Below are 15,322 nucleotides of genomic sequence, written 5' to 3'. Positions count from 1 at the left end.
AACCACCATATTTCACTTCCTTTAAATGTAACCATGCCCAGGCAAAAGGATGGCATGACACCTGTGTGTGCTAAACCCATCAACAATCTGCTGCAAAAGAAAGTGGGAAAAAAAAAACACAAAACCATAATATAGTAAAATTTATTTTCATGACATTTATATAATGAATGTGAGCAGACAAGCTATCAAAATAAAAATAACATATTTTACACAAAATGAAATAAGCTTAGTAGCATCACACCCACTTTTGAGATGATGACTGAATGAGAAGGAGGAGAAGGGGAGTCCAAAAACAGAACTGCTAGTACGACTAAAACGAGCAGGATTCAAACCCAGGCCTCCAGCATGTGGCAATAACCATCTATCAGGGAGATGTCCAGGCTTACAAGGTCACAGGCAAAGCTATTCTGCTAATCATGTGAGACTCTGGTAGCTGCGTACCACCAGTCCTGTTTTTGCACTAGAATGTAGCAGACTGTACCTGGGTCAGATTACAAGTTGAAATCAAAAGAACACTTCATTTGAGATTCATCTTTAATGGCATGACAGAATTGAACTGACTCCACTGATCTAAAAAAAAAAAGAAAAGGAAAAAAAAAGTGCAGATTCACGTGATATTGCAACCCACGGGGATGGACGCACACCAGCACTGTGGATTTCAATTAATAATCGACCCAGGGAAGGAGAGACTGTTGCCATGGGTTACAGGTTCTGACAGCACTGCAGTTTGCTCCCCCTCTGGCCATCTGTGGTCGGTGGCACACTGATGTCCACCACGTTGTTTCCCGGGGACTCGTCGTGTGCAGACCGCTCTGCGATCTGTTTCTGCGACACGATCCGGTAGATTTCTGTTTGTGAAAGAGTGGAATGCAAAGAAATCAGCTGTTAGTCCTTCACATGCTTCCTAAGCGTATGACACTAGTTGACGTGGTTTAGCAGTGCTAGACGCCAACGACGCCAAAAACCAGTGTTGACAACAAAGCTGCGTCAAAGACATCTACAGTTACAAAAGTTCACACACAGTGTGTAATGTGTTTGCTGAAATGTAATATACTAACCATAACTGTAAATTGTATATAATCATTTAAACATGTTAATAGTTTGGTTTTCATAGTCTCAGAATAAGTACTTTTAGAATATGTCTTTTAGGCAAGGGTCTTGCTCATGGCCACCATTTTGTGTCACCATATCTTTCTGCAGCAGCCTGAAAGGTGCATTTCATGTTTTAAAACGGAATCTTATTAGGCACATGAAGCTCCAACCACATAAACCTGAAGATTGGCAGAAGGTGGAAATTAAAGAGTTGTGGTGTCTGAAGGCCACCGTAGTTCCCTGATGCGCTTTGGAAACAGGGGTAAGAATCCTCCTTTTTTTGCACTCTGCACTCTCATCATTAGATGTCACTTACAGTAATCTTACATATTGAGCCTTGAGAAACACTACATCAACTTACTTTCCAAAGGTGTGTTATTGAACAAATAATTATGTTAATTAGCTCCGATGTTGTACCTCTGTTCACGAACTTACCTGTTAGGATATTCTTGAAGGCTTCTTCAACATTTGTTGAGTCCAAGGCTGACGTTTCTATGAACGACAGATTGTTTTTTTCTATGGTGTGGGAAAGAAGACAGACATTTTTTTCAGCGTGAACGATTTACAAACGAACAAATAAGTTCAGAACAGCAGGAGTATGAGTAGACACATTTTAACAGTTTTACAACCTTTAGAAAAACAAGGGTGATGTGATGGTGTCTTCTAATTGACAAGAAAGTCAGATGTTGGAAAAGTGATGTAAAATATTGATTGTTTGGCTTCTGATGAACATGAGTTGTTGTAGCAGAACAGAAAAAAACTTCACCAAGTAGCCTCAAAGTCAACAAACACAAACTTTATTTCTTGTACCTGCGAAGGCCCGGGCCTCGTCTGTGGGCACGGCCCTGAGGTGGCGCAGGTCGCTTTTGTTGCCGACGAGCATGATGACGATGTTGTTGTCGGCGTGGTCCCTCAGCTCCTTCAGCCAGCGCTCCACATTCTCATAGGTCAAGTGTTTCGCTATGTCATAGACTAAGAGCGCCCCCACGGCCCCTCTGTAGTACCTGTGACGAGAGCGGGGAAACCGGGGGCAACAGCTCATTCAAACAGAAAAAAACACAGTTATTCTAACATTTCATTTGACTTTTTATTAAATCCCTATCTATATGTCTGTCTGTCTATCCATCTAGACTGATTTTCCTCCAAGAACCACCAGAGGAATGTTGCTTTACACCGGTGACCATTGACAGGAAGACAGGTAGCACTATGGGTAAGTATTACTCTTCGTCTCCAGCTATTCTTATCACACTTCTCTTTTTGGTACCTCAACTTAATGACATAGCTAATGTATAGTTTGTGTTATTTTCTTCTTCATGCATAACACAGACTGAACCATTCCGTTAGCTCAGGGGGTGAAAATAATAGCCTTACAGTTTAGTGAAAGATGTATGATACTATTATTCTAATAAAGTAATTGTATTATTATTATTATGGCTTTTCCCCCTCAATCCTGATTAATCTCAGTTCAACTTGTGATTAATTACAATTTTATGGCCCCCCACTATGGTGCCTCTGATCATCTCCCTCTGTTTGTGTCTGCTGTAGAGCCCAGCCCCGAAAGTCAAGCCACATATGAAGTGACCTAGACTACAGTATAGAGTGTCAACTGTGACTGCAGTGCTGAAGCGTTTCCTCACACAGACGTGGGTGTTAGGTGACAGGCGGAACTATCCGCTCCGCACGCAGAGGACTCACGCAGAGGTGATGGCTCTGTAGCGCTCCTGTCCCGCTGTATCCCAGATCTGGGCCTTTATCGTCTTGCCGTCCACCTGAATGCTGCGCGTGGCAAACTCCACGCCGATGGTGCTCTTGCTCTCGAGGTTGAACTCGTTCCGCGTGAATCTGGAGAGCAGGTTGCTCTTCCCCACGCCCGAATCTCCGATTAACACAACTGTGGAGAGAAGGGAAGGGAGGGGAGAGATGACACAAGAGTGTGTGGATGCTGTTTTGTAGGATGGGTGGGGAAAGGGGGGATGGGCCATATGTATATATACATCCATGTATATATGGAGAGAGAGACTAAAAATGTTGATATTGCATAAAGTCTCAAAATGCAACCTCGGGACTTATTGTTTGTGTGTCAGATGATTTATAGGATAATATAAAAAGACCACTACTAAGACAACAAAGGGCAGATACAAATTGTTTTATTATCTCACATATTAAAATGACATAACTATAGACGGATAAATGACGTGTGCTGTAATGAAATATATGAGATTGGTAAAAACCTTCCTCCCCCTGGGTTTTTACCTGAAAGCTGAGGCTCTAACATCATATAAAATCTGCGTATTCATGAAACCACGCTTTGTGGTTGCGTTTTCTGCGTATTCAGCCTGTAACTGTTCAGAAATAGGCAGATCATGTAAAGCCTAAAGGATTATCAACTAAATAAAGGGGGCACTTTAGTTTTGGCTCTCTGCAAACTAGAAAACGGTTGCATAATAAAGTAGGAGGAGGGGGAGGGCTGTTTTTTATTATTATTAATACATTTGTTTTCACAGAACAGAATAAGCTGGAATGGTTTTATCATCTCCCGTCTCCTGCTGCATCTTTACTGTCTGAGCCTGACCTTTCATTAATGAAGAGGTACGCCTGACCCAGACGCCCCGAGAGCAGTGATGAAAACCACAGAGTGAAGCTATGATAACCACATTTCTTTTCCCTCTCTCTCTCTCTCCGAAGTATGAATGTGTGTTTCTATATACTGCAGATGACCTTCGGCTCTACTGTTTCGTTCAAACCCAACGAGTTCCATCAACTTTCTTCCTCAACCGACTGCTTGAAGAGCATCAGACAAACAAAATTCTCTCTAATCATTGACCCCGATGGTAAAAATCCCTCTGATCAATCCTTTAACCCTTTAAGGTACTACTCAACCATTTGGTCGACCACACTTTAAGTCACTATATCTCATTGAAAAATGCATCAAGCTGAACTCACTAACACTTAATGTCACGTGTTCTGAATGTTGTACTTCATGAGTTATGCAAACCAGGTTTATTATGAACAGACGTCTCAACCGTTTGGTAGAGGCCTGTATCTGAATACTGTAGGGTCTAATTTAATACAAAAATAATATATATATATTGATTGTCGTTATTGTTAACAAAAGTAAATAAAATAATAAAATAATAAAAAATGCAAAGAAATATTTTTTTTCTTGGTGCGTACCTTAAAGGGTTAAGCTCATCTCAGAAACCTGCGTGTTGTTGTTGTTTTTGATCCAAGAATGTTTTTAAAGCATCACTCAAAAGAGTTCATTACTAACTGTTACGGAAACATTGCCAAACGTAGATCTCTTGAGTCAGAATGGCAGAATTGGAAATTATTATTTTATTTTCCTCCCGTCATCTCTTCGCTGGCTACCAGTTCATTTTAGAATTCATTTTAAAATGTAGATTCTGGGCAAAATTAGGCAAATTGGACACTCTAAATTGACTGCAGGTGTGAAAGTGGATGATTGTTTGTCTCCATGTGTACCCGGCCTTTCACCCTATATCAGCTGGGATTGGCACCAGCAACCCCCGCGACCCTCATGTGGAGGATAAATCGGTCGAAGATGGATGGATTCTAACTTTTAGAGCCTTAAACGGTCAAGATCCTTGATATATCTCGGATTTCTCCGTGAATAGTGCTATTATTGACTTACTCTTGGACTGAGGTCATGCTGGTGTCAGGACCAGGCTGAAGAGGCTGCAGCACCAAGAGGTGCAGCCTTTGTCTTTCTTTTTTTTTTTTTTTTTTTATTGTTTTCTCCCCCCCTCGGACAAAAAAGGAAACAGAGCCAAACTTTGTCCCTGGTGCGGGCTGCAGGAAGCTGATAACAGGCTTCATCAAAACCTGAATCGACAGTTTCAAGCTGCCTTGCCCTTCCTGTTTCACCCGGGTTCACAGAGCAGGGCTCGGGTAGAGAGAAGGAGAGACACGGAGAGACAGAGAGAGAAAGAGAGAGAGAGAGAGAGAGAGAGCCTCCGGCAGATGCCCTATTCATCCCACAGAGGATACTTTGTTACATCTAAATGGTCTTCTGGCTCCTACAGGCCCAGGATGTTAATGTGCCACAGGAGCTGATATCACCATCAAAGAAAGCTTTCTGAGTCCAAACTGACGAACGTGGACCCGAGTCTGATACCTCTTCATTCTCAGTCACAGAGCCCAGACCTTTTACTGGATACTAAAGCACAATTTGAATTGACACCAACACTTGGACTATTAGTCCATGTTTGATCCTTCACACAGTGAGGGCAGCAGGAATTTAACGAACTGCTAATATTTATGAGATTACAGTTTTGGCATAATGAAATATTTGACTAAACGCTCTCTTGTGAGACATGAAGTTCTCATTGGGGCCACTTCTGTGGCCACACTGGCCCTAAACAGCCACTCTAATGTCTCGGTCCAGCTCTGATCTGAGGAATCAATCATCATCAGTCAGGCTCACTTATAATAACAACACAACACATTTATGTACTGACTCAGGAGGATGAGGACCACTGTGTTCTGAGGATGATCAGCTAACAGGCCTTAGATCAGAGGATAGAGTGAAAGATGTCTATAGAAATTAAAACAGTAAACAGCAAACAGCACTGCTGCACGAGCTGATGGTAGTTTAACAAGAATACAAATAAAAGCCTGAGCACGTACAGGGTGTTGCTGCATCCTGTACCTATAAACACTGACAGCATCATGTTGTAATAATAGTAATAATAGTAATAATAATAACACCAACCGACTATCATCCTGCTCAGTTCCTGACAAAATAAAGAGTCCTTAGAAAAAGCACACATGTGGTCGAGGCACAACAGCACATTTATAGGCATTCACAGAGCAAAGGTTTGTCGATGTGAGACTGTGTAAAAGAGGGGAATGCAGTCATCTTTTCTTTTTTTTCTTTCTTTCTTTTTTTTTTTTTTTTTTTTTTACCTTTGAACAAGAAATCGTATTCATCGTCTCGGTTCCCCATTCTAGACGAGGCCGCTCCAACGCTGCTCTCCTGAAGAGGATGTGTAGAAAGTTCGGCCGTGAATGATCGTTATATTGTCCCCCCACAAAAAAAAAACATATACGGTTCAAATGTTTGTGCGGAGACTCTGCGCCAGTGTTGGCTGCTGTCAGGGCGAGCTGGCCGCAGAGAGGGAGAGCTCTCAACTCTGCAGAGGGAGGGGAGGAGTCCCTGCGCCGCGCATACCGTCCACCAGGGGGCACGCTTTACTGACATGCATGCCACCAGGCAACCAGCATTCATTCAGCCGAGGCCTTCACACTGACACACTGATGCTCAATGGCAAGGAAAAGGTCAGGTCACACAGGATGCTCACATCATTTAGGTTCACTTCTCATTTGCATATACATGGTAGTATTAATTAGACATGTTTCCTCCATTACACACCATTGCACACATTATATACACATACTGTGTATGTATGGATGTATACACACAGTATACCGTATATGTATTATATTATATATAGATATATAGATCTATAGTTTCTGTAATGGCTAATATATCAGTATGTAGGAGCTCTTTAACTGTAAAATTATATTTTTAATGCTAAAATAAAATGATTATTGTTATGCATGCATTTTCAAATTAAGTGTTTCATAAAAAAAACCCTGAAAAAAATAGTAAAGCACATTATTATTTCTCGATCAAGTCTCGGTCATATAATAGTTATTTTCATGCATTCCTGAACAGTAAAATTAGTTTTAGTGGTTGAATGTTCTCAGAGAAGCCCGTGAGCTGGCTAAAATGTGGGTATAAACAGGCAAATTCACTTTATTATTTACCAAATAACAATAACAGTTTAAAAAAAAGAAAAGATTTCTACATATGTGTGTGTGTGCGCGTGTGTGTGATAAAGACAATGTTATTTGGGAGTCAAAAGCACATAGAGTACTGTGCAAATATCTTCGGCCACCTTTGGTTATTGTGTATATATATTGTATTTTTTATTTGTTGTTCCCTTTATTTGTTGCTTTTGTTTGTGTAGTTCCCCCTGTTGATTGCAACTGACATCATTTAAATATTTTCAGGCAATATAGGATGTGCTAGTCTGTCAGTTATAAAAATAAATAAATACATTAAAATTAAAAAAAAAAACTAAAAAAACTTTTCAGTTAAAAAGCCAGAACAGGACTTGTGTAGAGTAGTATGTATCACTAGTTTTAAATTACTTGGTTTCCTGTCTATAAAACTATTTATTTATTTATCCCATTGAAAGTCGTGCTGACAGCAGGCCCCGCCCCCTCCGCCCAGCTCTCCTCCTATTGGCCAGGCCGCAGATCAGCAGCTGCAGCCAGGAAGCACGTGCAGCTCAGCTCCGGTGCGTGCGTGCGCCTCGTCAGGATCAAGATGGCAGCCTCCGTGTGTCGGTGTTACGAGGTGAGTCTGTGACCCACGTCCTTTATCTCAGCTCGCGTGTTAGACAGTATGAGCGAATGAAACACACACAGGGCTTCGTCGTCTCCTCCAGTTGTGTGGAGGTGGTTTTTGTTGGGTGTTTGTATTTAACGCGGATAAACAGAGAGCCGGGTGTCCTTTAGCAAAGGCCCGGTTTCATCAGACGATTCGTCTTGAGCTAAAATAAAGTCTGCTATTAACGTTTTCTTTCAGGTTTATTTGCATATATATGTCTGTTTTAACGAGTAAAAAACCCTATTACATCAATATTACATCACTCAGGCGTGTTTTCGAGTTTGGAACACGGTGTCAGCGACCAACACATCAGGTGTGACTGGTTTATGATCCGTTCTGTGTTGCTTCAGTCATGAGAGAAGTGACACATCATATTAGAGCCACAGACAGTATATATATACTGTGACCTCACTGAGGCTGTTTTATCGACCTACAGTACACAAGCAGAGGCGTTTGTGGACCTCAGGACAAACGAACTGGAGGGGGAGGGGCTTTGATGTAACGTTTGAGTACATAAAGGTGTATCAAAGTAGGGAATGTGATCATGTTAACAAAATGATAGCAGTAACAAAGCAGGACTATGGACTCTGAACACTTGGTTACATGTGCTGCTTCCTACACTGGCTTTATGTGACCTTTAGTATTCATTTTGAAATGTTTTAAAAGGGACAATGCATATTGGTGAATGTAACAATGTAAATACGCCAGAGTTAGCAAAGGACAGGACAACAAATTAACATGAAAACAATTAAAAATACCTTACATTACATACAGGGCCCTACACGGACGGGCACCTGCGTCCCTGACAGATCTAATTCTCTCCCACACCTCTTTGTATTCACTTAGGTTTTGCTTCTACTTCTGTCATTAGATCTGTTGACAGTGTAAAGACTCACTTTTTCCTTGTTTTGGGTAAACTTGTGTTGTTATCTTTTCATTTAATTTTACCTGTTTTAATTGTTTTATTTGCTGTTTGCAAAACTGTGTCTATTTAATGCCCTTTTTTATGCACTTTATCTGTGAAAAGCGTCACAAATATTAGATGCTTCATGATGCAACTTGCAGACGTGCTGCAATAATTTATCAGAAATCATGACAAACTGACATAACTTCAGACCACTCTACAGGAGATGTGTATGTATAAAATATGGAAGTGTCTCTGACATTCTGGGGACTTTGCTGTCATGAGTAGTTCATGTACTACTTTTCATTGATTGTCCGCGTCCTGCTGTGCTGATATTTGACACAGTGACTTTGTCTTCATTGCAGCTGGTCGGCAGACGTGCCCTGACCTTCTGCTCCCGCTCTCTGGTGTCCACGCGTTGGAGAGAAGATGTGTACAGGTTACATCAGAGTCCTGCAGCAGCAGTGCAGGTACACACCAACAACTCCCATTTACCTGTAACACTATTGTACATTTATAACAGCGGTCTCCCGCCAGTCGTTGTCCTGCGGCCCTAGACTTATTTTGAAATGATTCAATTCAACATTTAATTATATATAAGCTTGTCTAGTGTTTTAATTACAATTGTCAATCTATGTTGGTTTCATGTTTTAATTCTGTTTTATTTCTGTCTGTTTTTGCTATTTACAGATTCATTTTGTGTCGTAAATATGTTTGTTGTTGTTGTGAGCTTATACAGTATATCAAAACAAACACTTTTACTTTGACATGGTGTGCAATGTCATCCTCAATATTTATGATTGCAGTCTGATGCATTATCAAGATATAATCTTAGTTTCTCAGCACAAAACCGTTCATTTCTCCCCAATTGTTGCGCTTTTTTCACTTGACCCGGCCTCTCCTCACCAGACTAGAAGTTCACTGGCCCCCAGGTCATTTTGAGTTTGAGGCCCCTGATTTATAAGAAAAGATCAGTCCTTTCTGTGACTTTATTATTTATTTTAATCATTTTCAAATGAAACTTTGTGCTTGTCCCGTCAGGTGCGACATGCTTCAGGGCGGAAAGGTTTTCTGGGGGAGTTTGTGGACAACCTTCGTCAGGAGTTCGGTAAGAATCAGGAGATGAAGGAGAACATCAAGAAGTTCAGAGAAGAAGCCAAGAGGCTCGAAGAGTCCGATGCTCTGCAGCAGGCCCGCAGGAAATTTGTATGCACATAGTTTTTTATCATGTGTCAATATGTTTAATATTGTGTTTAATATTGAGATTGTAAGTAACTAGATTTGCTTTACATTTTCTTTGTTTCATAAGAAATCTATTGAAGCTGAGACAGTGAAGACTTCAGAGGTTTTTAAGAAGACGTTTGGCTCGCTGTCAGAAACTGTCAAAGAAGTAAGAACATCACCTCCTCTTTAACAATAAATACACTTACACCATGAATGTGTAAACATCTACAATGCATGGTACAAAATCATTATATACTGTGTTTATTATTTAAGTGGAGGAAATTGCTCTGCTTTTCCTGTGGTGGTTGTGCCATCGATGACTTTTTTGTCATTGGAAGAACTCTTTTCTTTGTGAGCGCAGGGTCTCGAGGAGGTGACTCGCACGGACATTGGGAAGAAGATCAAGGAAGGTGTGGAGGAGGCAGCCAAGACGGCCATGCACTCTGCTGAGAGTGTCTCCAAAGGTGGAGAGAAACTGGGCAAGACCTCTGCATTCAGGGCCATCTCACAGGTTAGATATGAAGCATTAATGCTAAAGCCTCTTATGTCAACATCCTCATTCAGTCCTGTGTTTTGTAAGGAAGAGTATTAGCGCCACATGTAAGAAATATAATAAAACAGCCTGAATTATTGCATAAATATTTTTTTACGTTGCCCAAATCCTCTTTCGTATTTTTGTTATGTACTGCAATTTGCAATAATCTTTTTGTAGGATAGTCAAAATGTAGGAGGTCTCTGATGGCAACATCAGAAAATCTTTATCAATCCAATTTTTAACTGCTGAATTTTACGAACTAAACTGAATACGTAGTGCAAAGCCCAGATCTGTACACTCTGAATAACTGAATACAGTGATTACATGTGTGTGGATGTCCTCTCTGAAGGGCGTGGAAACCATGAAGAAGGAGATAGACGTTGGCGATGCAGGACTGTACAGAGCTCCCCCTCAACTCAGAAAAAGAAGTGATTTCTCCTCTAAAGCAGGAGAAAGTGACTCCAGAGTGTTTGAGGCCAATGAGTGAGTCCAAACTTACTGTATATCATGATGCAACAATACATAATAACACCACATTGTCAGAAACAACTCTTATAATGTGTGTTTGTGTGATACAGGGAGGCTATGGGCGTGGTTCTCCACAAAGATTCAAAGTGGTACCAGCAGTGGAGGGACTTCAAGGACAATAATGTTGTTTTTAACAGTAAGAAAATCCCTCAGATTTATTTGTTTAGTGGAATTAGTGTTTCATAATGAATCACTTTGTGTAATTTCCTTTAGAAACAGCAGGTGGCAGTATATTATTTGCCGTAGATGTCTACTAATTTACCATAACACATAACGTAGTCTAATCAATTATGCTACAAAGAATGTGGTATATGGTATTTAATAAATGCTATTGTGTGTGTCCTTACTTTATTGTTCGCTCTCTGTTTTCTGCAGGATTCTTTGAGATGAAGATGAAATATGATGAAAGTGACAACGCTCTTATTAGAGCCTCCAGAGCTGTAACCGACAGTGTCACTGGTTTCCTCGGTAATGCTCCTCCGTCAGCTTGACATTGTCATAATATGAGATGTGACTATTCCAGAATACTTTTAGATAAAAGTGGACATAAAACTAAACTGTATTTAATAACATATTTTATGTCAGCCAGAGTTGAAATGGGAAGCACTCTCAGTGACAGGAATTGGAATAGGCTACAGAATTGAAAAAAATAAGAAAAGTTCCTTTGTTTTTCCAGGTGGTCTGTTCTCCAAGACAGAAATGTCTGAGGTGCTGACAGAGATCGTGAAAGCAGACCCCAGCTTCGACAAAGACTCATTTCTGAAACAGTGTGAGAAAGACATCATCCCTAACATCCTGGAGGTAAACAGACTCCGTCACAGTTGTTGCTCTCCCTCTCTGTGTATCACCTGCTTTTTCATTTCAGTCAGGAGATCTGTAGTAAACATTAAAAGGAAAACCGCTAAAGATATTTCAACTTGTCAGAGGACGGAAACCCTCTTTGAACAAAGTGTGTTGTGCCTCAGAGTCACAGAACAAAAAAAGACAAAATAATGATGGATCAAGAAAACTCCACAAGGCCAGTGGTCCATGTCTTTAAAAGTGAAGAAAATGTGATTTAATGGAATTCAAATTAGTTCTGCCACTGTTGAAAATGTCTCCTTATCTGCTCTAACCAAATGATTAATGTTACTCGGTTAAAAACATGACAGTTTGTGTTTTCCTCTTTGTTTTTTCTGTCTTGTGCGTTTCTACACAGTTGTCATGGTGTATTGTCTGTATATGAATATATTTTTTATGATACCTCATACTGACAATGGCTGAAAAGTAGCAAATGTGCTAACTGGCATATTTACATTGATACATATTAGATTGCTGATATGTTGATCAATGTGCTTTGTCCTAATCAAAAGAAATGAATTTAAATGAAATACAAACCCCCCAGAATTGATTTATACTTCATGTCATAATGCTTTGTCATTGTCCCTTCTGCAGGCCATGATCCGTGGGGAGCTGGATGTCCTAAAAGACTGGTGCTATGAAGCTGTAAGTGATCAATATCTTCTCTTGTAGTTGTGTCTAAATACATCAGACTAAATAGAGGGTGAATGATGCCTCTGTTTTTCAAAGTTTTATTGTCTTTACAAATGGGGATAATCACATATTTTTTTTATGAATGGCAATTCACAAAGAGCTAATATGTTGGTCCTTCTCTGTCAGATTGTATAAAACTGTGTGTATGAGTAATTTTTCATGCCAGGTCTTTTTTTTGCTCAGACATACAGTCAGCTGGCTCACCCCATCCAACAGGCCCGAGCACTGGGGCTGCTCTTCCATTCCAAAATCCTGGATATTGACAACATAGATGTAAGTGTTTTTATTAAAATAACGCCTGTTTTGTCCCTTCATTTTTTACTATTGACTTATTCTCCTGCTGTCTCGCTGACATAACTGTTCACATGCTGTCATTGCACTAATGATAACCCTTGTTGTGTGTGTGTGTGTGTGTGTGTGTGTGTGTGTGTGTGTGTTCTTCTCATTGTATTTGTCCCTCATCTCTTCTTGTTTAATAGTTAGCGATGGGTAAGATAATGGACCAGGGTCCGGTGCTGATCATCACCTTCCAGGCTCAGGTCGTCATGGTGATCCGCAGCCCCAAAGGAGACGTCGTGGAGGGAGATCCGGTCAGTCATCTTATCAGTTGTTGCTACAGATATTGAAGGCTGAAATGAGATCAGCATGGGTTACATACAATTATTAAATGTCCACCTGTATTACTCCAAATTTCACAGGTTTTAGAAGTAGCTTAGGCCGTAGTCCGACTAAGACAGGCAATCGGACAACTTTTGGAGTGTAAATGCGGAGGAGAAAATCAATTATGGTAGCATAATCGGTACGTTAGTCTGACTAAGACTGGCTTGATTTTAGTTGGATTAACGTGCTTATATGATATTGAGAAAACTAAATTATTGTCTTAGTCTGACTCAAATCAGACTTTGAACATGCTCTGTGGTTCACACAGGAAGTGTTTTTGCTGTGCAGCTTCAGTATGTTTTGCCTAGTTTGCCTTTAAAAATCATAAAACAATGCTTTCAGTACTTTCAGAATCTGAATACTCTGTGGGTGCTCTTATTTTGAAACTGGAATAAGAGGTGCTTTGTTACCGACATATGCTACAGATACCTTCACAAAAACTGAAGAAAGATCATTAGAAACATTGGTGCGTGGTCTATTTCCATAAGGAACCGCGCTGTTGACTCGAATGATATGCACTTCTCACATGGACAGTATATATGGGGAGTATATTCAGTTTCTTCCAATAAAACCCCTCCTAAATGTCACACACCTGTCTGAACCTTTAACACCAGAGTAACCCTCCACCCTCCTCTGCTTTGACCCTCTGTTCTCCTTCCTTCCTTCCTCCACAGGATAAGGTGATGAGGATGATGCATGTTTGGGCATTGTGTCGTGACCAAGAGGAGCTGAACCCCAACGCAGCCTGGAGACTCCTGGACATCTCGGCCTCTAGCACTGAGCAGGTCCTCTAGGAAGGAGGAACGCAGGTGAAAAGGTCCTTCTGGGACACATGGACTGAGAACAAGGGCAGAGGATACAAGGATGTGCCTGGACTACCCTAGACACACTGACTCGTATATTTGTACATTTAAGACCTGAGGGCAGAAAATGCTGCTGCGTTGTGTCAGAGACTATTGCTGCACCCAGTGTATGTCGTTACTCACTGTAAGGTGCAAAAATATTCCCGAACACGGAGATAAAACTACCGATATAAGACACATCAATAGAAAGTGCACGTTCACCAACATGTTTGTGTCATCTCTTGCACGAGTTAGCTCAGTGTTTGAGTTGCACACTATTTAAAAACAATTCTACATTCATATTTGAGTGGCTGGAACCAATTCCGTCATCTGGAGGAGCCTCAGCTGTCGTGTCACCTGGTGGTACAGTGCATTCATAACGGGCTGCTGGCTTTGTTTCTGCGACATCTTCACACGTTTGATGCCAAAACCAGGTGTTTGTCGGCAGAACATCACAATACGGTCTGCTGGTGCAGAGCCTCGTTTCAACAGCTTTCCTGAGGGAGACGGCATGAAATACCTCATTCATCAAGACAAACCACGTCCCATGCTTCAAGTTAAACGGGCGCTTCACTAATTGTATTAACGTAGACTAGTTTACTTGCCGCAAGGAGTGGACCCAGCATTGGAAAACGTTTGCATAATGGATGTGGATCTAAAGGAATCTTCCTAAATGAGATAAAATCATCCATATCTTGTTAATAGAGTTACCTTGGTTTGAACGTGAGACTGAAAAGGCTGTTTTATATGCTTGAGGCATGACACTTGAAAGGAAAGCACCCAGAGTTTGACCCCGTAATATAAGCTTTCATTTAAACATTTCTGTTTTTAACTTCATGGTAATATTAAACAACCATAGCACAGTCAGTGAATATTTCAAATAATTCCTGGTTTATGTTTGTCTAAAGCGCCTACAAACACTGAGAAGTAAACGGTATATGAACTATTTAGAGGCTGATGTGGAGAAAATAATTTACTTTTCCTTTTTTTATATATAAAGATAAGATGCTGTGATGACTGCTGCGTGGTTCCTGCAAACGCTGGGCAATAAAGAAAATTATCACGTGACGTTAATGAAACTAAATTGAACTGTTGAAATCCATCCAATATTTGTCATGATAACTATCGTCTAATTTGACATATTTTATTGTGGTAATAATTTTGTCTATATTGCCCAGCGCTGGTTTCCTCCAGCGTGTACATCAGAAATGAACCCAAAAAAACAACAACATTCCAAAATGAAGACGATGTAGGATGTAATGATAGTCTGGGTCAATCCCCTCACATGTAATACAGCTCCAGGCGTTTCAATCTGAAGTAACTGCAGAAAACACAGCCTTGGTGTGTGTGAGCAGAGATACATATTGGAACACATGAAGAAGAAATGTCCTTTCTCCACATATTAATGAGCTCTTGCCATTTTGTACGTACTGTATATGAAGTCAGACGAGCTTCTTTGTGAGCTCGGGTTGGGACCACGTCATTGTTTGTGAATGAATTTGCCATCTTATGGTGCACATTTCAGCTGTTTGGTTTACTGTCATTGTGTGTGTGTGTGTGTGACTTCTCCTGAACATTAGTGAATT

The 15,322-nt window shown here is 40.6% G+C and overlaps 2 protein-coding genes across 2 annotated transcripts; one reads left to right on the top strand and one right to left on the bottom strand.

The window, feature by feature from the left end:
• Positions 1 to 186: 186 nt before the first annotated feature.
• LOC310928108 (ras-related protein Rab-11B) lies at positions 187 to 6,147 on the bottom strand. Its single transcript, XM_083890593.1, has 5 exons — positions 6,019 to 6,147; positions 2,788 to 2,983; positions 1,903 to 2,096; positions 1,528 to 1,608; positions 187 to 848 (listed from the first exon to the last, which is right to left on the bottom strand). The coding sequence occupies exons 1-5, from the start codon at positions 6,056 to 6,058 to the stop codon at positions 703 to 705; spliced, it is 657 nt and encodes a 218-aa protein (XP_083746719.1). The 5' UTR covers positions 6,059 to 6,147; the 3' UTR covers positions 187 to 702.
• A 1,286-nt stretch (positions 6,148 to 7,433) lies between these two features.
• LOC310927801 (mitochondrial import inner membrane translocase subunit TIM44-like) lies at positions 7,434 to 14,774 on the top strand. Its single transcript, XM_083890199.1, has 13 exons — positions 7,434 to 7,477; positions 8,780 to 8,884; positions 9,456 to 9,620; positions 9,724 to 9,804; positions 10,000 to 10,149; positions 10,523 to 10,656; positions 10,752 to 10,837; positions 11,077 to 11,169; positions 11,378 to 11,502; positions 12,136 to 12,186; positions 12,418 to 12,507; positions 12,714 to 12,824; positions 13,569 to 14,774. The coding sequence occupies exons 1-13, from the start codon at positions 7,448 to 7,450 to the stop codon at positions 13,686 to 13,688; spliced, it is 1,341 nt and encodes a 446-aa protein (XP_083746325.1). The 5' UTR covers positions 7,434 to 7,447; the 3' UTR covers positions 13,689 to 14,774.
• Positions 14,775 to 15,322: the final 548 nt, after the last annotated feature.

This window comes from Microchirus variegatus, assembly GCF_963457635.1.
Source record: "Microchirus variegatus genome assembly, chromosome: 5".
In the NCBI taxonomy this organism is placed as follows: domain Eukaryota; kingdom Metazoa; phylum Chordata; class Actinopteri; order Pleuronectiformes; family Soleidae; genus Microchirus; species Microchirus variegatus.
The sequence above is the reverse complement of the archived record's forward strand: the minus strand, read 5'-3'. Positions and strand labels throughout refer to the sequence as shown.

Coding starts and splice junctions, on each gene's coding strand:
- LOC310928108 (XM_083890593.1), bottom strand. CDS start 6,058: ATGGGGAACCGAGACGATGAATACGATTTCTTGTTCAAAG. Junction 2,097..2,787: donor TACAGAGCCATCACCTCTGC/GTGAGTCCTCTG, acceptor CTCTCGTCACAG/GTACTACAGAGGGGCCGTGG. Junction 849..1,527: donor CTTCAAGAATATCCTAACAG/GTAAGTTCGTGA, acceptor TTTCACAAACAG/AAATCTACCGGATCGTGTCG.
- LOC310927801 (XM_083890199.1), top strand. CDS start 7,448: ATGGCAGCCTCCGTGTGTCGGTGTTACGAG. Junction 9,621..9,723: donor AGCAGGCCCGCAGGAAATTT/GTATGCACATAG, acceptor TTGTTTCATAAG/AAATCTATTGAAGCTGAGAC. Junction 10,657..10,751: donor AGAGTGTTTGAGGCCAATGA/GTGAGTCCAAAC, acceptor TGTGTGATACAG/GGAGGCTATGGGCGTGGTTC.